General features: G+C 41.7%; 2 protein-coding genes across 5 annotated transcripts in view; one reads left to right on the top strand and one right to left on the bottom strand.

The window, feature by feature from the left end:
* The window catches only part of LOC121566462 (ral guanine nucleotide dissociation stimulator-like 2), a 19,393-nt gene extending 11,803 nt beyond the window's left edge, over window positions 1–7,590 (bottom strand). For 2 of the 3 annotated variants that reach the window (XM_045215151.1, XM_045215153.1), the window contains exons 1-3: window positions 7,391–7,590; window positions 6,308–6,415; window positions 5,883–6,052 (exon numbers count right to left, since the gene is read on the bottom strand). In XM_045215151.1, the coding sequence (XP_045071086.1) occupies window positions 5,883–6,052; window positions 6,308–6,395 (258 nt within the window). In that variant the 5' untranslated portion in view covers window positions 6,396–6,415; window positions 7,391–7,590. The remainder of the gene's footprint in view (window positions 1–5,882; window positions 6,053–6,307; window positions 6,416–7,390) is intronic. The other variant, XM_045215152.1, reaches the window with a different exon arrangement.
* A 5,128-nt stretch (window positions 7,591–12,718) lies between these two features.
* On the top strand, window positions 12,719–23,447 carry LOC123484629 (PHD finger protein 1-like). 2 transcript variants are annotated; one of them, XM_045215150.1, is made up of 15 exons: window positions 12,719–13,136; window positions 13,697–13,775; window positions 13,941–14,022; window positions 14,721–14,807; window positions 15,311–15,405; window positions 15,967–16,115; window positions 18,043–18,138; window positions 18,617–18,685; window positions 18,909–19,032; window positions 19,385–19,452; window positions 19,713–19,844; window positions 20,421–20,499; window positions 22,472–22,587; window positions 22,796–22,879; window positions 23,106–23,447. In XM_045215150.1, the coding sequence occupies exons 2-15, from the start codon at window positions 13,698–13,700 to the stop codon at window positions 23,410–23,412; spliced, it is 1,566 nt and encodes a 521-aa protein (XP_045071085.1). In that variant the 5' UTR covers window positions 12,719–13,136; window position 13,697; the 3' UTR covers window positions 23,413–23,447. The 2 variants fall into 2 exon arrangements, with proteins under 2 accessions (XP_045071085.1, XP_045071084.1); XM_045215149.1 differs by having other exon boundaries at window positions 19,713–19,850.
* The last annotated feature ends 133 nt before the right edge of the window (window positions 23,448–23,580 follow it).

The following is a 23,580-nucleotide window of genomic DNA, read 5'->3' as shown; positions in this document are numbered from 1 at the left end:
TATAACATTCCATGAAATACACTTGCCATTTTAATACTTGCAAAACAGCTGTGATACTGTACTGAAATGACCTGCTCACAGTTTCACTGAACCATTCCATGAAATAGGCCTACTATGAGTAAAATAACGAGACATCCTAATGTACCTGGGGGGTAATGCATGAATGGATATATCAGTTTACACTTTCTCTGCCATTGACACCCATGAAACTGTGATTTTCCATGCTGAAAAATGCATGAGAAAACACAGTGACATCATCAATAGTCTCTACTGACCTCAACAATCCATACCAGTGATACAAACAGAAGTCTGACTCTGGTCATATGTGAATCATTCAACATGTATAACCACCCCCCTTAATTAAACCATAACAACATCAACAGAACAACAACAATATCAAACGTTTCAAATCTATTTAGGGCATTGCACAGCCTCCTTTTGCATTCATTTCCCCTTCAGTTGAGATCCAACCACAATATGATGATAAGCAATATCCAGGTCAACATATAAGTGCAAATGCATTAAGCACAAAGCAGGTCATATTGACCACTGACCAGACAGTTCCGCAACAACTGCTGTATCCTATAATGTGTCTATCAATCTCCTTATTTGACATGTGGAGGTGCCTTCTATAACTACTTTCAGTAACCACTTTCTCATTAAAATCAACTTGAGTACCAAAGGGCCATGCTCAGTTAATGTATCATTTGCATTAAAAGTGAAAGTATCCTATTCAATCCATAGTCCCTCTTTATCATGGCATAGGTTCAGAACATGCTGTTCTACCTACTGCTGTAGCATGTTTCTGTTGTTGATCTCATATCTGTCTGTTGCTCTTTCTCTTTCCCACCTATCTGTATCTGATTGACATTGACCCAAAAAAACACAAGTTACCTTTGTCTCGACAAGTCCAGACAGGCTACAAGCCTTTAGCTTCTTTGAGAACTTCACAAGAAAGCCACAAACACCATCTTGTCCACTTTCTTTCATCTGCCTTTCTAGTTTCCTCTTCTCTCCTTGACCGTCGTTTTTCAATGACCGAGGGACAGGATTGTATGTCTTTATCTTTCAGTTTGTCTGGCTCTCGGACTTAACACACATAAACACACCTGAAGCCGTCATTAGGGCCACCCCCTCTGTGTGCCTGCGTCACATGGGCACACCCATAACACACACAGAGATAGACGTATACAGACGTATACACACACTCACACTCGCTCGCTCGCACACACAAACACACACACACACACACACACAGGAGAGGGATGATATAGTATTAGACTCACCTGTTGAACACACAGGGGACTCACATAGCCTACACACAATGAGAAGGTCTGCAGCTATTGGCTCACAATACCTTCTCTCTTTCAATCCCTCCTTCCCTCTCTCCCTGTGTGAATGACCTACATTTGTTGCTAAACCTGTTTGACTACTTCTCTTCCAACAATGAATAGAGTCAATTTAGAGGCAGACCTAACTGTCTAAACTCATCCTCCATCATCAATATTTAAACAAACTTGCTCTGAGGATCATTACATCCTCTGACACTGACCTGTTAATATATGTCATATGCTAATGACAGTTCATAAATGTTCCAAGTCAACTAATAAAGCAGGAAGCACGCCCTGTTTACTCAACGGGCTAACGACACTAGCGTGTGAGCACATGTTGACACACAGGTGGGGACTTTCACAGCCTCACAATGACAGACTGGTTCAGGCTACAGCCTGTCAGCACTAGTAGAAGCTAGGTCTGGCTGTTAGCATAAGCAAATGTTAGCATGTTAACCAACTGTAGCTAGCATAGACTACTAGCCTTTGTTAGCCTGTGTAGCTCTGTTTACCGGCACCTATAACCGCACTGTCTGCACACATATGACTCTATGCAACAGACAGAAGGAAGGTTGTGTAAGTATATGGAGATGTTGAAGATGATTTCTAGCCTTGGTTTATTCAGCTCAATGTACACAGAAAGAACATAGAAGATAGAACATAGGACTTTTAGAGATGATTATTTGTGTGTTGTCATCAATGCTAGCCTACATCAGGTCACATAAAACAGAGAAGCCTTTGTTCTGTGGGCCTACAGTAGCACTGTGCATTCAACTAATCAGGGTGTTATTAACTAGGCGTAGAGCATGGCGTTTGCAACGCCAGGGTTGTGGGTTCGATTCGTATGCACTCACTAACTGTAAGTCGCTCTGGATAAGAGTGTCTGCTAAATGACTAAAATGTAATGTAAATGTAAAAGCACAGTCGCTGTTTCTAAGAGACTGCAGTTGTAAAAGTGAGGCAAAATACTTGTTTACATTTTTAACATAGGTCTACTGTATGCCTACTTTCCCATGTTATTATGTTTTTGTCTCAAGCAGTAGGTCTAAGGTTAAGTTTACCCACAACTCTTCCTGGTACAGTTAGCTACAGTATAACTACTTCCTTGGGACCATCCGTGTTAACCTCAACCAACCACAATCACCACATCTCAATCTGTGAGTGGCGATGGAACCGAGAGGCACCAATGAGGATGTCTAATATTGTGGCATGTAACAACCCCTACAGTGTTTCTGTTCTACCAAATGCACAAAATCTTTGAATATTTTCTAGTGTATTTTCCCCAACAATCGATACAAGGACTTGGCTGCTCCACTGTAAGGAAAAGCTGGCTCAGGGAGAGGATGAAAATAATCATGAAAGTAAGTGGCTGAGGTTCATTCCATGAGAAACATCTTGATAAGGAAATGTGCTTGACCCTCCTCAGATACTGTATCTTTCAAATCTCCCATTATGTCTGCTCATGTTTACAGATTTTGTCCAATGTTTTCTTTCGTTCGCCCACTTTTTCCATTGTTGCTAGTTTTAACTCAATGGTTATCCTCTTTATGTGGAACCTCTCTCATGATTCAACATGTTCCTTGTCTCTATATTTCCATCTTTCCTCGCCATAGAGGAAGTATATTATGAGCGGAGACAAACACAGGAAGCAGGATGTGCTGTCGTGACGAGCTGCTATTTTTTCTCCTTCTCTTTCCCTCACAACCCGGTCTCCTCTGACCGCTACGATGGGCATCGGTGCAGGGGGAAAAAGCAGGAAGAGCCTCACAATCTCTCTATCTTCACCCCCTGTCTTTACACAGTCTCAAGTTCTACTTCCGTCACTTGTTCGTTAACATCAGACATTTTGGGCTTTGTCCCTTTAAATAAGTATCTAAGGTTGTACAGTATGAGCAAATGGGTACGTGAGCAAATGGGAGCGTATTGTCATGTGAAAACATAATCCCACCGCTGACACCAATATTGTTGACTACTTTACACAGCAATACAATTGGGGCTCGTAAATATATCGTCTGAAATGTTATTTCAAGATGCCTATTGTTTTGTTTTGTGCTCCCTTGCTCTCCCTCTCAGGCTCCCACCCCTTCCTTCCCATCTTTCCCCGCTCTTCTTCTCACGCTTTCATCTGTGCATCCCATGGTACCCTCTCTACCCTTTAAAGTGAGCCCTGGTGGTATTCTGGTCAGAGCTGCTCTATTTCCTTATTTCAAAGTCTTATCTGAAATCTCTTTTAAATCTTTGGTTCATAAGGTTGTTTTAACTATCAGGGTCATATCGGAAATACACTTTGTTTCTTCTTCAGAAAGAATATTCAATAGACTATATGGGTCACCACAGCACTATGTGACAAACCATAGGCCCTATTTTAAGATAAGCGAGAAAATACTATTGAAATGATTCCACCAAGCTATACCTGCAAAACAAATGTTGCTGCTGGTAGCTCATATCTATGAAACCTGACCTAAAGAACATGTTGCACTGTGTGGAAAAGTTGAATTGTCTGCAGGGGGGTGGATTGTCGTTGTGAGGCCTGACCCCATTGTCTAAGCCCATTCACATGCATCTAAGTTTCCCTCATTAAAGAGTGAACAAGTGGCTGGATTCAATTCCACTTGATAGAATGTCCTCTGAAACCCGGCCTATGATATCTGAGTGGAGTGGTGGAGGTGTACAACACATAACACATAGACCCACCAGCTGGCAGCCACCCATAGATTATTTACCACAAGGCTGTGCAGTGGTCATGTCATGTGACATAAACAGAACAAGAGGGATGTTACCACTGCAGCTGGTGTCAGAGTCAGTGTGACTTCTTTTTATAGCCCCGGGGAGTTTCTTGAGACTGCATGCTAAGTGAAGACAAAGCCAATGAGACGATCATCATGTGCACTATGCACTAAAGCCAAGTAGCAAGTGTATGAGAGTTAGTCAGTGGAAAATTATGGAGTTCATTGATATCTACTTAAGAGACAATAAAGTAAATGGAATCACGTTTTCATCTTAAATTGAACTGATACGGTCTGCAATTATTGGGTGAATATAATGATTTGTCAAATCAAAGCGATGAAATTACATAGGCCTAAGTGTCATAAATGAAGTAGTATAATATCTCACAACACATTATTTACTGTAAAAGAGGCAAGAACTTACAATGGAAACAATTATATGTGTACTTTAGGGTTGAAAAGGAGTAAAACCCACACATTAGTGACAGAACAACAAGGCTGTGTGAGTAGAGTAGAATAACCCAGCAACTGACTGCCACAACTAGTCTGATAAAACCTTTACAGCCTCTGTCTCGGCCAATGGAACATTAAGAAAGGTTACACATCGTGAGAAAAACACGCATGCTGTCAACCTGTCCAGGTTTGCACACTTTCAAACAACTTACACAACCCTTTCTGTTTCATGTGAATTCAACTGGATATAAATAAATACTGAATTACAATAGAACATACATCTAATATGGTCATAAAAGTAATGTTTAAGAAAGCAACATCTTAGCAAAAATGTTACAGTAGTCTACTTGGAAATCTCAAGACATTAGCTTTTTATTCAATGTGTGGTGGTCAAACATCATCTCATTCACTGGCATGTCTTGATGGAAAGTACCTCCTCTTTAGTGTCTGTCTTTGAAATCAAAATGACTGAAATCCCTGAGGCTCTTTGAAAACCAACCGACCGCATCTGCTGTTTACTCAAGGAACTGGTAGGAGAGCCCTGTTACCACGGTTTCACAGACCACTGCTCTAATACCCTAACCCCCTACCCTGGTTGGTCTGAGGAACATGATCAATTTTAAAGGGCGACCCGACCAAATTCACATAGAAATGTACATCTGTTATTCCCATTGAAAGCACATCTAAGAAGCTGTAGAGCTGTTCTATGTGTGCTATTTCTATGCTTCCCGGTCTTAAGTTTCATTTTTGAGACTTTTACTTTAGGTTTTGTACACCAGCTTCAAACAACTGAAAATACAATATTTTTGGTTATGGAAAAGATATTTCACAGCGGTTTAGATGGTAGAATGATTCTCTACATTCCCAAACTCGGTCCTGTGACCCCCCTTGGTGCACGTTTTGGTTTTTGCCCTAGCACTACACAGCTGATTGAAATAATCAAAGGTTGATGATGAGTTGGTTATCTGAATCAGCTATGTAGTGCTAGGGCAAAAACCAAAACGTGCACCCGGGGGGGGCAGGACCGAGTTTGGGAAACCCTGCTCTACACTATACTTGCAAACTATAATAATTTTTGCAGAGCGATTTCTGCATAGTGCATCTTTAAATTAGATGACACAGACGTGTTTCTGTATCAAATCAGCCATTTACTGGATTCACCATATCAGGTGAATTAATATGAGACCACTGGAGAAAGTTTGCTATATGAGAGAACAGGTAACAGCGCCCTCCATAACTTTACAGGTATTAAAGTGCAACTGCACCTTGATGTCTCTCTCAGCACAATGAAACTACTACTGCAGTTAATTGCTGTGAATTATTTACTTACATGTTCCTAATCAAGCTAATCAAATATAAAATCACTTCCAACCTCAGAGGAGTCCAGTCCAGTACTGTCAGTCACTTGTCCTGATTGGCTGCTGAGGGGAATATCGTCAGGCGCTAAAGGCCGGTAGCCAATAAGGGGTACATCCCTTGACTCCACCCCTGGCAGGTCCATCCCACCTGTTCGCATATTACGAGGGATCATGGTGCCTACGGCTAGAGACACAAAATAAACAATAGGCACATATGGGGTTAATTGGTTATAATTTCAACTTCAGAGAACTTCAGAAAATGAGAGTAGATTTCACAGTGTAACCAACATCATTTTATAGTTCATGGAATTTAACCAACTCTGAAAGGCATACATAAAAAAAAAAAAAAAAAGTATATATACTTTACAAAAAAATTATTGTGTACCAAAGCTTTGGTTGTAGCAGGTCAATTAGCAGTTCATTTGTTTACATGACTTACATTTCACTGTGCTCTGCTCCAGCATTGAATTTGAATGCCAACTCTTCCTTCCCTTTCCCCTTTCCCTCCCTGAGATGTGGATTGCCATGATGATAGAACTCTGCTACACTATAGGGTAGGAGGAGGATGTTGACATGTACCACTCTATCTATTTAGAGACTGTAGATATTCATTGCTGATTCACATTAATGAAACTGTTTTATCAAATTTTTTGACAAGCAAGTGTGGTGTAGGCTACTGTGTATGAATGTACAGTATATGGATATGTCAGAAGACTTGCTGTTCTTGTATGGTTCATGTCATTACTTCAATAACGATGCTAAAGGTGCTTAAATAGGTGGAACAAACCTTTTATGTTTAATATTTATCTGTATAATTAAGGGTTTATACATACTGTTATACATAGCTTTTTGTCTGTGAAATGAAATGCACTTTTCTACCCTACATGCACTTATACACTAGCCTTTTATGGGACACTAATCAACTCAATCACGTCATCTTTGGGAACATGGTACTACATTTTTAAGTCTATTTCAGTCTTGAGGGCATGCATATAATTAGGCCTAGTGTTATTTTAATTTTTTTATTGGTCATAGGAAAACATATCTGTAAAGGTTGTCTATATACTGACTGTTAGTTTTGTCTTAATAACCAACCAACCAACTGTTATCCAAAGGTCTGAATAACTTCCATTCATGACATTGCTGCTTCTCTGACGAAGGCAAACATTACATTTTGGTCTGCATGAGTGAGTCCACACTGTAACTAGGCTACATACAGATGGTCACACCCCAATTGCATATGTTCCCTTTCAATTCAACCAACCGATGGGTGGTGCTGTATCGACTTCTTAACCAAACTGTGTTCACCTTCAATCATAGGAAACAAGACACTATGGATATTAAACGGAATATGGTAATAAAGTTTGCGTGTAAAGCATTTGTTTCTTTAGTAACCAAATACATAAGGTTTAGGCCTATTTATAGAAGGCCATATATATTCAATGTTATGGGGGCCCTGCAATTAAAGAGATGATGAAATTACAAAGTGTCATTCATGGCTATATCGTATGAACGAACTTACTGGATATTGTGTGTCCAACTGTGGTCAGCTAAATTCCGCCAGCATTGGATAGCTGTATTGTCTGCCTCCGTGGAATATACGGTAACCGGTTAGTGGACGAATGTCGCGCCCATCTGTTCCAGCACCGACGTCGGAAGAGAGTCTCTCTCCCGCTCTATCAGTATCTGTGTCCCCCTCTGGTCGCCTGTCAAGCTTCTATCGGCTGATAGCAGCACTGAGCACATTCGTGTACCGCACACTCCCTCACTGCTCTCTCGCTGTGCTCTGACGGCACAGTTCCTGTATATGTGTACTCAGCGCGTTTAGCAACACAGCCTACACTTGTCTCACTGGCAGAGAGAGGGGAAAAAGTGGTCATCTCGGAAATATAGTCTATGTGGTGTACAATATGAAAAATGTTTAGTCATCTATGGGCTCCTAAAACATTTCCAAAATGAAATTGACCCAAACACTGCTGGAAGGTATTACAGGGTGTCATGCCCATAGGGGCCACAAGGGTTTGTGCCCCCTCAGATTTGTCCTTTTCTTATTTGTTTCAAAAAATGTATGTAAAAAAATATATAAATAAAAAGGTTCCTTCCAAGGTGCATCACAGAGCAAAGATATGCTAGGCAGAACGCTAGATACTGTAGTTCAGGGATCAATAACTAGATTCAGCCGCGGGACGATTTGTTCTTGAGCGGATGGTCAGGGAGCCGTAACATCATTACAAATAATTTGTAGACTGCAAATTGACCGCAAGAAGCCCAAACAGGTATTATATTTGACTAAAACATGATCATTTCAAACCTTGCTTACATTTGTATACAATTACATATATCTCTATATTATGGATGGTAATTAAAATCACTTGGAGCTGATTTGCTGGTGTTTTTACAGTCTTTTATGTCAAACAATAAAAAATGAAACAAACGTTTTTTCTTTTTTTCTTTGAAAACTGGAGGGGCCAAATAAAATCACTCACGGTCCTAATTCGTTCCGCGGGCCGACAGTTGGGGAACCCTGCTCTAGTGTGTGTGCAGTCAGTATCACCAGTAGAGGAGGAGAGAGAGTGTTGATTAACACACAGAGTTTCCTTTGATTTTAGCTGCCGGTGATGGACTCACAGGTGGTATGTTTGTAAATGAATTTGATCAATCTATTTAGCCTATTGATTCCTTCTTGATTAATAAATAAATCTACAATGTTTTGTTGTTTCTCTGTAATACTAGCCACCTAGCAATTTTATGAAGTTGGCTTTCGCTAGCCAGCTAGATACACTACATGGCCAAAATAATGTTGACACCCCTTCAAATTAGTGGATTCGGCTATTTCAGCCACATCCGTTGCTGACAGGTGTATAAAATCGAGCACACAGCCATGCAATCTCCATAGACAAACATTGTCAGTAGAATGGCCAGTACTGAAGAGATCAGTGACTTTCAACGTGGCACCATCATAGGATGCCACCATTCCAACAAGTCAGTTCGTAAAATGTCTGCCCTGCTAGAGCTGCCCCGGTCAACTGTAAGTGCTGTTATTGTGAAGTGGAAACATCTAGGAGCAACAACAGCTCAGCCGCAAGGTGGTAGGCCACACAAGCTCACAGAACGGGACAGCGTAAAAATTGTCTGTCCTCGTTTGCAACACTCACTATCGAGTTCCAAACTGCCTCTGGAAGCAACATCAGCACAATAACTGTTTGTCGGGAGCTTCATGAAATGGGTTTCCATGGCCGAGCAGCCGCACACAAGCCTAAGATCACCATGCGCAATGCCAAGAGTCTGCTGGAGTAGCGTAAAGCTCAGCGCCATTGGACTCTGGAGCAGTGGAAACGCGTTCTCTGGAGTGATGAATCACGCTTCACCATCTGGCTGTCCGACCGACGAATCTGGGTTTGGTGGATGCCAGGAGAACGCTACTTTCCCCAATGCATAGTGCCAACTGTAAAGTTTGGTGGAGGAGGAATAATAGTTTGTGGAAGGCACTTTCCTGTTTCAGCATGACAATGCCCTCGTGCACAAAGTGAGGTCCATACAGAAATGGTTTGTCGAGACCGGTGTGGAAGAACTTGCACAGAGCCCTGACCTCAACCCCATCATCCTTTGGGATGAATTGGAATGTCGACTGCGAGCCAGGCCTAATCGGCCAACATCAGTGCCTGACCTCACTAATGCTCTTGTGGCTGAATGGAAGCATGTCCCCGCAGCAATGTTCCAACATCTAGTGGAAAGTCTTCCCAGAAGAGTGGAGGCTGTTATAGCAGCAAAGGGGGGACCGACTCCTTATTAATGCCCATGATGTTGGAATGAGATGTTCGACAAGCATGTGTCCACATACTTTTGGCCATGTAGTGTAGGTACCCGAACTCCCAACCTCATAACTAGCTACCAAGCTATTTCAGGCTATTAATCAAGTTAGAGTAGCTTGTCTAACTATCTTCCCTGGCATGACTGCTGGCAAGGTTGCTAGACTTTAGAAAAGCAAGCAATTACTAAAGACTCACATTCCTTTCAACATTTTACCTTGAATTTTGTGGAGATGCAGAGAAGCATATTTAGGGCTATGATACTATATACCAGTGTGGTAGTTGTACTAAACTCCTAAGGTATAAAAGGTCTTAAAGAATCAATGTGCATCATTCATTAAAATAACAATTGAACAGGTAAAGAGGTATGCTTAGATAACCTATGCAGAAAAATAGACATATATTTAACATAGTCATAATGATCATGGCTTTAGATTGCAGGAAAAAACTGTTTCAGGTGTTTGAAAAATGAAAAATTCTCCAACTTATGGAGGGGGGAACAACCCCCCTTTATAATAATGGGTCCATGACCAAAATTTTCCCTTTAAGCTGTGTGTGCGCAGGCTCGCAGTATCCCCGAGACTGCCATGCAGGGTGAAGAAATATCAGCCCATAGAGAGAAGCACGAGATTGAACTTCACTCAACTTTCTAATTAGTTAACACTATTAATGTTTCCCTTTACTGTGGCAATTGTGGTCGAATCAATGCAATATTAGCCACTTTCAATGCAAGATACCGAAACAAAACTAACTATGCAAGAGATTTTGTTGTAGGCAGAACGCATCGGAGTAGGATTCTATTGCATTGACACGCACGACTCAGCCCATAATCTAAACAGACCTGTGCGGCATAACCAATCAGAGCTGCAGTAGGCCTATATGCAAATAGACCAATGCCATATATGGATCTGTGCCATTTACTTTGAACTGAACTGTGTTTACAGCATGAGCAGTCATGAGTAGATGCGCTTGTTTTGAGATCAAGGCGAATTGCCAATAGGCAGAGGGTAGCATAATTTGTCTGATTCTCAGTAATAATGGTATGGGAATAATAATGCATTTTATTTTGTAAAGTGGTTTCTTGCATCAAACAACACAACAACATGTTCAGTCACCTCCTTGTCTGAAGGACAAGTGGATAAATGTATGCACTCACTAACTGTAAGTCGCTCTGGATAAGAGCGTCTGCTAAATGACTAAAATGTAAAATGTAAATAAACAGGTAAATGTCAAGCCCTATATGTTTTTTTCAAAAGTCTCATGGAATGTAGGCCTACATTGAACACCACACATTGGCTGCTACGGTAGGCTGAATGATATAACAGTTATTTCCATGTTAATATGTTAAGGAATGCATTTTCTTCATTGTTTTTGATGGTAGGCCACTCTGGTAGCCCTACATTATGATCAAATAGCCACAGTAGCCTACTTGGCCAATGTTAAAACTGTAACTTAAAGCGTGTACACCCTCAGGGTTCATAGTAAACGCGCGCTGGAAGTTGCACATAATGTTCAGAATGTTCAAATTTGCGCTCAGCAGACCTGGAATTTGCTCAGTGCCGAAAAAAATGAGAGGGAACGTTGTCCATGACACCCCTGGATGTAATTATCATAATGGTGCTCATTTCCTTCATTCTCTAGAAGCTTATTCTAATATTCTTAATTAAACCCTTCTATAGACACTAGCCACACTGAGCGTTGACTCGTTTTTATCAGACTGTCTGCTTCCCATCTGCTCCGTCTCATGACAGAACTGCTCACAAAGCCCCGGCTGTGTGTGTGAGAGGGCATCTTTATTCCCAAAGGGAGAGCACATGAAAGGCGTCAAGTAGTCAACTTTATGACCGCTACACAAGCCCCGTATTAACACGAATAGGGGTCCTTTTTCTCTTCTGTGATGATACTAAAGTTGGGCTAATGGGCTCACTATCCTGACTTGGTAAATAGTGAATCTTGTTGTGAGACTGCTATGAGCATAATTCAGTTTTGCCATTATTCAAAGCAACCCTCATCCAAATGCTAATGACACATTCCAAACATCTGTTATCGCACATTTATGTGAACTGATCTGTAGTTCAGCTAAATACCACCACTGCATTTGTATTAGCCTACCACTACACTACACTACTGACAGAGCAGTGTATTAAGAGGTGCAGTGTGCTCGCCATCTAGTGTTACCAATGAGGAACTCTCATTGTCATCCTTTAGAAATGCCAGTGGCCATTTTGAGCACAAAACAATATTACCATATGCTTGATACATTCATTTGACAAAAACAAGCAAATGAACAAATACATATAACCTAATGATAAAAATAACCCCATGTGAAACACCTCATCACTTATCAGTTGTTTGACTATTCAATTATAGGCTATGTTGCCTACTCATAACATTGACAGTGCTAAGTTATGGTATGACACTTTTAAATGCCCTTTTATCTGCCATTCATAAATTATATACATGAACATGTGTGCAATTTCTAGGACTCATGATTAACCATTGTTACTCATTCTGACAGATGGCAGGCATTGGTTATTACCATGTTATGTTATCACCCAGTTGTTAAACAATCATAATGAGGTGTATTATACATATTGTATATTGCAGCCTAAGCTATATAATACAAATGTATCGAAATATTAAGAAATGAGATAATTCATGATTACATTATGATGTTAGTTTTCTTTTATCTTAATAAAGCAAGGACACTATTTATTGTGCAATTTACTGAATGGTAAAAAAAGAAGAAAAAAAAAAGTGAATAACACGTGTGAGCGCAGCTTCCACTAGCCCTTTTAAAACTTTATCCAGGACTCCAAACTTGCAGCACCCTTCTTTGGGAGGTACCAATTAATGAGTTATATAAACTTCCACTAATTGGCCACTTAAACTCCAGAGACTATCGTCGTCCGCTGATATTTAACTGGCTTTTAGCACAATTGAGTTCATTCTTCCGAAAACACAGCTTGCCTAGTCATAACGGTTTAGAGGTAATTTCTTCGGATGTTAAGGTGTTCCCGCCGCTGTTGCCCCGGTCCCCCCTATCTCCCTCCCACTCTATCTCTCGGTGTTTTATGTCTGCGTCACAACAAGTCGGTCGAGAAAGAGGCAGGGATGATGGCGTCTCTCGCGGGTTGATTCTCGTGCTGCTCTGACAAACACGCTTAATAGCATCAATAGGTGGAGAAAAGACAGCAAAGGCACGGGAACATGACGAAACGACGTCGCGGAGGACAGACAGAGAGAGACTGACGGACCGACGCTGTCTCACTGACTGCTTGACTGACATACGCGCTTGGCACAGACACATACATGCACATCCACTTTGGCACACACGTAGGCTTCACATCCAACCGGGCACTAATTGAGACGAGAGGAAAACAGAAGAGATAAAATATTTCATGTCAAGCCCGCACAGGAATCGCTGTGACCCCAACGGAGAGGAGTTCGACTTGACAGGTAGCTATGGCTCTCTGTTCATCCAGCTACACTGTCTATGTTAATTTTTATTGATCTGAAAATGCTATTATGTATCATGTGTCTCTTTGACTTGAGTGTCTGCACTGGAACAAACGCTGGATGTGCAGAGATGATGTCCATAAAGCTACAGTGATTCCTTTCTATTCAAGTTTGTAGTTTTAGATTTTCAAAGAGGATACAACACACAAGTGCATGAGAAAGCAAAGTATAGAGGCGTACAGTGGTGTTACAATCAAACTACAGTGCAGTCATCATGCAGTGGTGTATGCATTTGCTTACATGTGTGGTGTCATAATGGTTTGTCCTGCTCTGTGCATGAGCACTTACCCTCATCATTACATCTGCTGGATTCTGACTGTGGCTATGCTGGGTTTGTGAGAATGTAACCCCTTATCCACTCCAGCCCAGTGCCTATGGAACGATAAGGCCATAAACCTCTCTCGGCAATGGCAGCAAAGTATACATCGGATTTCCATTTCATATGAGCCCCCTCCTCTCCCTCTCCCCATTCTCTCTCTATCTCTCTCACTCCTCTTCAGGATGGGGGGAGTAAGTGAAGGGGATGATGTGTTAGCTCGATGGAGTGATGGACTACTGTACCTCGGCAATGTGAAAAGAGTAAGTGTGTGTGTGTGTGTGTGTGTGTGTGTGTGTGTGTGTGTGTGTGTGTGTGTGTGTGTGTGTGTGTGTGTGTGTGTGCGTGTGAGTGAGTGAGTGCATTTTAAAAGTATTCAATTTAGGTTTGAGTGAACAATCCCACTCTCTTTCCATCCCTCTCCTCAGGTAGATGGAGTCAAGCAGTGTTGTCTGGTGAGATTTGAGGACAACTCAGAATTCTGGGTTCTAAGAAAAGACATTCACTCTTGTAAGACTTACAACTTACACTTGTTTTTCTCAGTTAACACAAAACATTTAACAGAGGGTTTTTGGGCACTGTGGAATTATGTTTGAATCAAAAGTATTATCCCCTCAAATTTGGATTAAAATATTTCATACATATCTACCCTTTGTATTGCTAGGGGACTAATTGAGGGTGCTCCAACTATTATCATCTTTTAATCATCTTTGTTTTTTACCTTACCTTGATTTACCTCAGGGAGTTTACAGAAATTAATAAAACGTTTTTAGATTTTTCTCTCTCAGCTTTGAAAAGTTTGTTCTTAATTTTATGCTCTCTCTCCATTCTGATCCATTGTAGTTCAAAAGAATGTTGCGCAATTAAGGTCTCTAGTCAAGGTTGAAATACAACATTCCCTGGAAATGTTGGCAATTCTGATGGGGGACTTTTAGGTGTAATTGGTGTATTAGAGTGTATTTATGAATTTATTAGTGTAATGACTCCATAGGGAAATGGCGCCCCCACGTAGTTTGTGTAAAGTGAAGGGAAGCACAGCCAAATATCCACATGTCAAAAGGAGTGAATTCTGAAAGGGTGCGGGGAGACATTGAAATCAATGAACTGGCAAGGAAATGAATCAATATACATAAATTAACACTGTTGAGTGATCACTCACTTTCTTCCCCTCTCTCTCTGTTACTCACTCCTTTTCTCTCTTGCTTCAGTCTCAGTTGGAGTGGAAGAAGTTTGCTGTATCTGTGATGCCCCGCCTCTTAAAGAACCTCTCATCAATTGTCTTAAATGTCGTCACGGTAAGAAAACACAGCATGTTATGTACTATTCATAGAGGTTTTTTCAAATAATAATTTATGACAGATATTTTTAAGAAAGAAAAAAACAATGACATCTATTTTTTTCTTCAGTTTTCTACCAGATAATATACACTGACTGTACAAAACATTAGGAACACCTTCCTAATATTGAGTTGCACCCCTTTTGCCCTCAGAACAGCCTCAATTCGTCAGTGCATGGACTCTACAAGGTGTCGAAAGCGTCCCACGTGGATGCTGGCCCATGTTGACTCCAATGCTTCCCAGAGTTGTATCAAGTTGGCTGGATGTCCTTTGGGTGGTGGACCATTCTTGATACACACGGGAAACTGTTGAGCGTGAAAAACCCAGCAGCGTTGCAGTTCCTAATGTTTTGTACACTTCAGTGTATAATATTTCATGAAAAGAGGCAAGGAAAAGGCCTCCATCAGTAACATATCCTCAGTATGTGAATTACAGTAAACACTCTCTCCATTCCATAACAGGTTATCATCCTGAGTGCCACACTCCGTCCATTGAGCCGGAAGCTGACAGCAATTCTTGGATATGTCGGCAATGTGTTTTTGCAGTGGCAACCAAGGTTAGACTGCTAATCTTTCTGTTTCACGCGCTGCCTCTTGGCTCAGGGAAAATATCCAGTTCAGACTTGTAAATGTTTTTATCTATTCGGAGGAAGCAATTTCAATACCAGTGTTGTGTTAAACAGTGTTGTCTATGGTCAATGGATATATCTGAAGGAAACCACAGAAATGTTACAACTCTGTATTATTGACCATAGGGATTAGATACTCCTCTATGTTTTGCCTGGACATCTGACCAGTTAGTCAATGCATATTTTTTTCAAGATTATACTGTATTATAGTCATTATGGTCAGTAATTCATGTATGCTCCAATTCTGTACTGTAGGTGTTAGATGAGGGAGCACTGTGGTTAATGGCTAATTGTTCATCTGTCAATGTCCATATCTCATTGACCTGACTTTTCTCAAGATATTATCTCACTCAGCTGAGCTACAATAAAATGAGATGAATTGCTTTTTCTGGTTAGTTCCCATCAAATGTAATCTATCTTGAATGTACTGACATGACAGTGAGTGGAGAGGTCGCTGTAGTGAATCGATTTGTCAAAATTGTCTTTCAGAGAGGGGGAGCCATCAAACGAGGACGGTTTGCCCGGCTCATGCAAATCATGAAACTTCGGCTGCCCTATCAGCTGTCATCTTTAGACTGGGACCCACAGCATCTGACCAACCAGCAGCAGTGCTACTGCTACTGTGCCGGACCTGGAGAGTGAGTGACACTTTATAGCTTCTAACAGAGTGGATAAATTATGTTATAACATTTTATAATTAGTGTTTAGCACATGTATTGTTCAATAAGCTATACTATTCATTTTCCTTACCAACAAAAACAAATGGAATATTCATATTGGAACCCTTATGTCCTTTTCACCATTGTATAGCTCTACTGTCAAGACATACAGTGGGGAAAAAAGTATATAGTCAGCCACCAATTGTGCAAGTTCTCCCACTTAAAAATATGAGAGAGGCCTGTAATTTTCATCATAGGTACACGTCAACTATGACAGACAAATTGAGAATTTTTTCTCTCCAGAAAATCACATTGTAGGATTTTTAATGAATTTATTTGCAAATTATGGTGGAAAATAAGTATTTGGTCACCTACAAACAAGCAAGATTTCTGGCTCTCACAGACCTGTAACTACTTCTTTAAGAGGCTCCTCTGTCCTCCACTCGTTACCTGTATTAATGGCACCTGTTTGAACTTGTTATCAGTATAAAAGACACCTGTCCACAACCTCAAACAGTCACACTCCAAACTCCACTATGGCCAAGACCAAAGAGCTGTCAAAGGACACCAGAAACAAAATTGTAGACCTGCACCAGGCTGGGAAGACTGAATCTGCAATAGGTAAGCATCTTGGTTTGAAGAAATCAACTGTGGGAGCAATTATTAGGAAATGGAAGACATACAAGACCCCTGATAATCTCCCTCGATCTGGGGCTCCACGCAAGATCTCACCCCGTGGGGTCAAAATGATCACAAGAACGGTGAGCAAAAATCCCAGAACCACACGGGGGTCCTAGTGAATGACCTGCAGAGAGCTGGGACCAAAGTAACAAAGCCTACCATCAGTAACACACTACGCCGCCAGGGACTCAAATCCTGCAGTGCCAGATGTGTCCCCCTGCTTAAGCCAGTACATGTCCAGGCCCATCTGAAGTTTGCTAGAGTGCATTTGGATGATCCAGAAGAGGATTGGGAGAATGTCATATGGTCAGATGAAACCAAAATATAACTTTTTGGTAAAAACTAAACTCGTCGTGTTTGGAGGACAAAGAATGCTGAGTTGCATCCAAAGAACACCATACCTACTGTGAAGCATGGGGGTGGAAACATCATGCTTTGGGGCTGTTTTTCTGCAAAGGGACCAGGACGACTGATCCGTGTAAAGGAAAGAATGAATGGGGCCATGTATCGTGAGATTTTGAGTGAAAACCTCCTTCCATCAGCAAAGGCATTGAAGATGAAACGTGGCTGGGTCTTTCAGCATGACAATGATCCCAAACACACCGCCCGGGCAACGAAGGAGTGGCTTCGTAAGAAGCATTTCAAGGTCCTGGAGTGGCCTAGCCAGTCTCTAGATCTCAACCCCATAGAAAATCTTCGGAGGGAGTTGAAAGTCTGTGTTGCCCAGCGACAGCCCCAAAACATCACTGCTCTAGAGGAGATCTGCATGGAGGAATGGGCCAAAATACCAGCAACAGTGTGTGAAAACCTTGTGAAGACTTACAGAAAACGTTTGACCTGTGTCATTGCCAACAAAGGGTATATAACAAAGTATTGAGAAACTTTTGTTATTGACCAAATACTTATTTTCCACCATAATTTGCAAATAAATTCATTAAAAATCCTACAATGTGATTTTCTGGATTTTTTTTCCTCATTTTGTCTGTCATAGTTGACGTGTACCTATGATAAAAATTACAGGCCTCTCTCATCTTTTTAAGTGGGAGAACTTGCACAATTGGTGGCTGACTAAATAATTTTTTCCCCCACTGTAATGTGTTTTTCAGTTGAGTATTGCAGCCTCTTTGAAAAATACATAATATACTCTTGTCAGTTGGCCACCAGATGTTAGATATGTTTTAGGCCATTGGGGAGTGTGGTTAATGTTTCTATTTTCCAACTGCAGGTGGAACTTGAAAATGTTGCAGTGTGGAAGTTGTGGTCAGTGGTTTCATGAAGCTTGCACACAGTGTCTGACCAAGCCGTTGTTATATGGAGACAGGTGAGACAGAGTATTGTTATCTATAACCTTGTACTGTTTCTTTGCATTACCATTGTCTAACCATAACAGATAGGTTATTCAACTGGCAGTGGTAGGGCTAATGCAGTTAGTGTTAATTCCTAATAGCAGTGCAGTTGTTATTCTGCCTCTCTGGTGTCCAATGTAATGTGGTAGAGGTAAAAATTATTTCAAATTAGTCCAGTCCACTACATCATCATACATCATTATTGTCATTAACCATCTGTATTATCCTACTGGTTTAAACTATTACTCATTGTTTCTGCATAGGAAAATAATGTTTGAGATTGATGGTGTGGTAGAATGTGGTGGGTTGTTACATCTGCTAAACAGGTGATGGAAACTGGGAAGAATTTGCTGACAGTAGCAACCATGTGCTGTGTTATGTTTCCATTGACTTTTATATCTAGTCAATCACAGACAAAAATAGAATAATAGGTTTTCTATTTCTTTCTGAAAGGTTTTATGAGTTCCAGTGCTCAGTCTGTGCAAGTGGACCAGAGACAATTCAACGGCTACCCATGAGCTGGTAAGGCTATACAGTATCTGCTAAGAGAAGAATACATATTTTAACTGCAGGGAATATCACAATAACACACTCTTGAAAACCAGTTTCTTATGACAGGTTTATTGAGTCGTGTGGGGTTACAATATGTTAATTCCTCTTACTCAATAATGTAATGAAAAGCTTTGTGATGTGACTAATTATGAACTAACTACGTCTTTTCCTGGTGTATTTGTTGTAAATACAGGGTAGATTTGGCCCATTTGGTGCTCTACCACCTCTCCTTGTGCTGCAAGAGGAAATACTTTGATTTCGACCATGAAATCATGTCGTTTGCCAATGAGAATTGGGACTCTTTGCTTCTAGGCTCGGTATAAATATTTCCTCACATACGTGCTATGATGAAACGATGTGAAAGTGTTAGCTAGAGTCATTGGTTAGCGGTCATGTGGTAATTATATGCACATTTTATAGCACATTTTAAATGGTAAATATAATTTGTAGTTTATGTGGCTCTCAGGTACTGCTGTTGCATTTAAATCAGTCATACCCTTTTTTTAATGAACTGTTCACAAATCACATTAGTAACTAACTACATTATCCATGGAAATGTTTATCTTTCGCCAATGAATGTCAATGTGTCTCTAAATGTGTTGACATTTGTTTCAGGCCACCATCCAGTGTTAATAAAACTCTTGATTTTCATTCCTCTCTGTCCCCCAGCTCTCTGACACACCAAGACAAGATCGCTGTCACAATCTGCTCAACGCTTTGAACTCCAACAAAGACAGGTGAGAGTTCGCATATGATGCGAAGAATAAACAGAAGCCACAGCTATGCATGACCAGATTTATGATAGCGTTGCTTCTGGAATTGGACATAAGGGTAAAGAAAATACAGTTAGTTCATTGTTTCTTAATTCTTTGATATGATCAGTAGATAATAATAAGAAAACACAGACAATAATGATAACTTGTTTTTAAAAAATGACTTTACAAAGTTGTTGTCTACAAGTTTTGAAAGTTGTCCTTTTCTTTGTGATGTCATCCAGGTTTGTCTCTGGTAAAGAGATCAAGAAGAAGAAATGTCTTTTTGGGCTCCAGGTCCGAGCTCCGCCTCCCCTGACCTCTGATTCGTCCCCCCTCATCACTGACCCGCCCATCAACATCACCCAACGGAGAAGGTCAGAGTAAGGACAACTTCTGTGATTTTTATTCTCTGATCATCACAAACACAAGCCTCCTTATATGGATACATTCATTCTAGTAATGAATTACACATTTACAATAGTGAAAAAGAGTGGCACCTTGTAGACGGTGGTCTTTCCAGCCGGTTAGGAACAACTGTTCCTAACTAAACAAGCACCTGTGTGCCTCATTAAATCATTATGGGAAGGACTCACTTATTTCACTCTGGTGAATATGTTTATAACTAATATTTTGATCAATAAATACATAATCTATAGTGTGTGTGTGTGTGTGTGTGTGTGTGTGTGTGTGTGTGTGTGTGTGTGTGTGTGTGTGTGTGTGTGTGTGTGTGTGTGTGTGTGTGTGTGTGTGTGTGTGTGCATACATGCGTGTACATGTGCATGTGGACATTGATTCTCTTGCTAAACATTCTCAACACCATCTTCTCTTTCATTCTCTATAGGCTTAAAAGAACAAACACCACATTTATACCCTGACATAGTTTTCTAAGTAAAAACATTGCATCACTCCTCAAGTTATTGACTGTGTCTCTGTGTTGTTGTGTGGAGCAGCCCATTGTCACTGCCCTGCCAGAGGAGAGCGGTGGGGCCAGAGTCACGGAAATCAAAGCGGCGCATCATGGAGACACAGGTCAGTGCTTCTGTCGCGAACCAGGCATCAAGGGAGAGATCAGCCATCAGCCGCCCCCTCACTGCGTAGCAAAGAGCTGCCTTGGCATTGGAATGACTTATCAGTCACAATCAGTCAGTGTGTGGAGAAAAGGTTCTCCTTTTAGCCAGTGTTGTTGTCTGTTTACATATTCTTCAACGCCTAGCCCAGCCTACCCATCATACACTATTGAATTGAAGCTGGTTTACCGTTTATGACTCGATCGAGTATGACAACATGTTATGGTCACGGGTTTAGAAATATATTTTTGACTATGAATAGAAAATACACATCCTTTTATACTACTGATCAGGCTGGCTCCCTTATCCTGAGACAATAAATGTTATGGAACGGTCGTATTTCAGCGAGCAGCACTTCCAGCAGACTGTTGTATCCTGAGCGGACATTAATCATCCTCCATCTTGGGGCAGGTTGGTTATCACAGGGAAAGTGCGAGGGGAAGGTACGCTGATATGCGGCGTCTGGGAGCGCTTCCAAGTGCACTTTGCAGTCGATTACAGTTTGGCCAGGTGGCGCTGGCACTTTGACAGTGCAGTATTGACAGAGCACCTCGATTTAAAGGGACAGCGTGCTAGCAAGGGGAGGGGATAATGCTAGCATACCACTGCTGTAATTACTGTAAATGTTGTGGGTCACAGTCCAGCATTGGAGGGTGATAGAGCTGAGGGTGTGCTGAGAACTGAGGAAGCAAAGGATATATGGGATAGATTACTGATGTTTTGTTGTTAAGGGAAGCAAGCTCACACTGTAAGAAACGCTACCTCAGTCTCCACAATATGAATCTACTTATCATAGTCAGTGGACACCGCTTCAAATTAATGGATTTGGCTATTTGAGCCACACCCGTTGCTGACAGGTGTATAAAACCGAGCACACAGCCATGCAATCTCCATAGACAAACATTGGCAGTAGAATGACCTTACTGAAGAGCTCATTCACTTTCAACGTGGCACCATCATAGGATGCCACCTTTCCAACAAGTCAGTTCGTTAAATTTCTGCCCTGCTAGAGCTGCCCCGGTCAACTGTAAGTGCTGTTATTGTGAAGTGGAAAAGTCTAGGAGCAACAACGGCTCAGCCGCGAAGTGGTAGGCCACACAAGCTCACAGAACGGGACCGCCGAGTGCTGAAGCACGTAGCGCGTAAAAATGTGTCTGTCCTCAGTTACAACACGCACTACCGAGTTCCAAACTGCCTCTGGAAGCAGCGTCAGTACAATAACTGTTCGTCGGGAACTTCATGAAATGGGTTTCCATGGCCGAGCAGCTGCACACAAGCCTAAGATCACCATGTGCAATGCCAAGCGTCAGATGGAGTGGTGTAAAGCTCACCGCCATTGGACTCTGGAACAGTGGAAAAGCATTCTCTGGAGTTATGAATCACGCTTCACCATCTGGCTGTCCGACAGACAAATCTGGGTTTGGCGGATGCCAGGAGAACGCTACCTGCCCGAATGCATAGTGCCGACTGTAAAGTTTGGTGGAGGAGGAATAATGGTCTGGGGCTGTTTTTCATGGTTCGGGCAAGGCCCCTTATTTCCAGTGAAGGGAAATCTTAACGCTACAGCATACAATTACATTCTAGATGATTCTGTGCTTCCAACTTTGTGGCAACAGTTTGGGCAAGGCCCTTTCCTGTAATGCAGGTTTAAAGCTGTCACGTGAAAATAATTATTTCCTTTTGGAAAGACTAGCCCTCTGTACTAACAAAGTTCAAGCGTTTGCAATTACATTACATTTTTTAAATGATATTTATCAAATGATACTGTATGTTAGTAGACCTGGGTTTTTATTTAGATGTATTCACAAGCAGTATGGATTATTCTACAAAGGTAGCATTAAAGGACATGAACTGAAGTATCGTGTCTAATGTGTGATTGGATCGACTGATTTGACGTCAAAACACTAGCTAATCAGTGTTTCTCCTGTGTCCAGCCTTGTCTGCCCCCGGTCCCAGCCACCCCAATAGATCTGGTGCCATGTTGCCATGGCTACGTAGGTGGGACTAACCTCTACAACTCCAGGAAGTCGGAAGAGGAGCTGAATTTGGGGTTGGTACTGTTATTGTATTGGTTACACTTGACATAATGTATAACAAGTAATAATGCATTATACTGCATTTACAGAGTGTTACCGTTTGTTTTACATTACATCCTCAGTGATTTAGGCTACCCTTATTAGGCAATATGTGGGTGTGGAAATGCATGCATGCATTGTTGCTTTTTGTCACCGTTTTTTTTATCCCTGGTCTTTCCATAGCTCTCCACCTAAGAGGATGTTTGCCCTGTATCACCCAACCTATAACGGAGCCCCAGCCATCTCTAGAACCCTGCATCACTATAGGTCAGTATTAACCACAGCTCCTCTTGCTGTCCGGGGACTACCCTCAATCTAGACATCTAGAGAGGAAACCATAGCTGTGCCTGGATGACAATGGCAAAAATTATGAATCGTGAAATATTAATCTCTCTCTCTCTCTCTCTCTCTCTCTCTCTCTCTCTCTCTCTCTCTCTCTCTCTATCTCTCTCTCTCTCTCTCTCTCTCGCTTGCTCGCTCTCGCTCTCTTTAGTGCGGAAGACCCTTGTCGAGTGCCGCCCCCTTGCCTCCCCTTCTCCCTGTCATCCTCCCACCATCACCACCACAACCACAACAACCACCACCAGCACCAGCCTGGCCAGAAGTTAGATCCCTGCCCCTCCCTCCTGCTGCGTGACGTCCCTTCCTATCCGGGCGGCGTGGGGGGAGGGGGCGGGGGGGATGGGTCAGCTGCCAGGGGCTGGGGGGGCGGGGACGGGGTGAGGATTTTGGCGAGGCGAGTAACACCAGACGGGAAGGTCCAGTACCTCGTGGAGTGGGGGAACGTGAGCGTGTACTAAGAGAAAGAGAAAGTGAGAGAGAGAGAGAGAGAGAGAGAGAGAGAGAGAGAGAGAGAGAGAGAGAGAGAGAGAGAGAGAGAGAGAGAAAAGGAGGGGGGGAGGATCAAAACACCAGAGTGCTTGGCAGCAAAGAGGGGAGATTGGAGAGGGCTTGAGAGAGAGAAAAAT

This window comes from Coregonus clupeaformis, unplaced genomic scaffold, assembly GCF_020615455.1.
Source record: "Coregonus clupeaformis isolate EN_2021a unplaced genomic scaffold, ASM2061545v1 scaf0377, whole genome shotgun sequence".
Classification (NCBI taxonomy): Eukaryota; Metazoa; Chordata; class Actinopteri; order Salmoniformes; family Salmonidae; genus Coregonus; species Coregonus clupeaformis.
Note: the sequence above shows the minus strand (reverse complement) of the source record. Positions and strands in the feature narration are given on the sequence as shown.

Bases quoted from the DNA above. Each gene is read 5' to 3' on its own strand.
- LOC123484629 (XM_045215149.1), top strand. From the start codon at position 13,698: ATGGGGGGAGTAAGTGAAGGGGATGATGTGTTAGCTCGATGGAGTGAT. The intron at 19,453-19,712 runs GTGAGAGTTCGC...GATGTCATCCAG, and splicing joins TTGAACTCCAACAAAGACAG to GTTTGTCTCTGGTAAAGAGA. The intron at 20,500-22,471 runs GTCAGTGCTTCT...TCCTGTGTCCAG, and splicing joins GGCGCATCATGGAGACACAG to CCTTGTCTGCCCCCGGTCCC.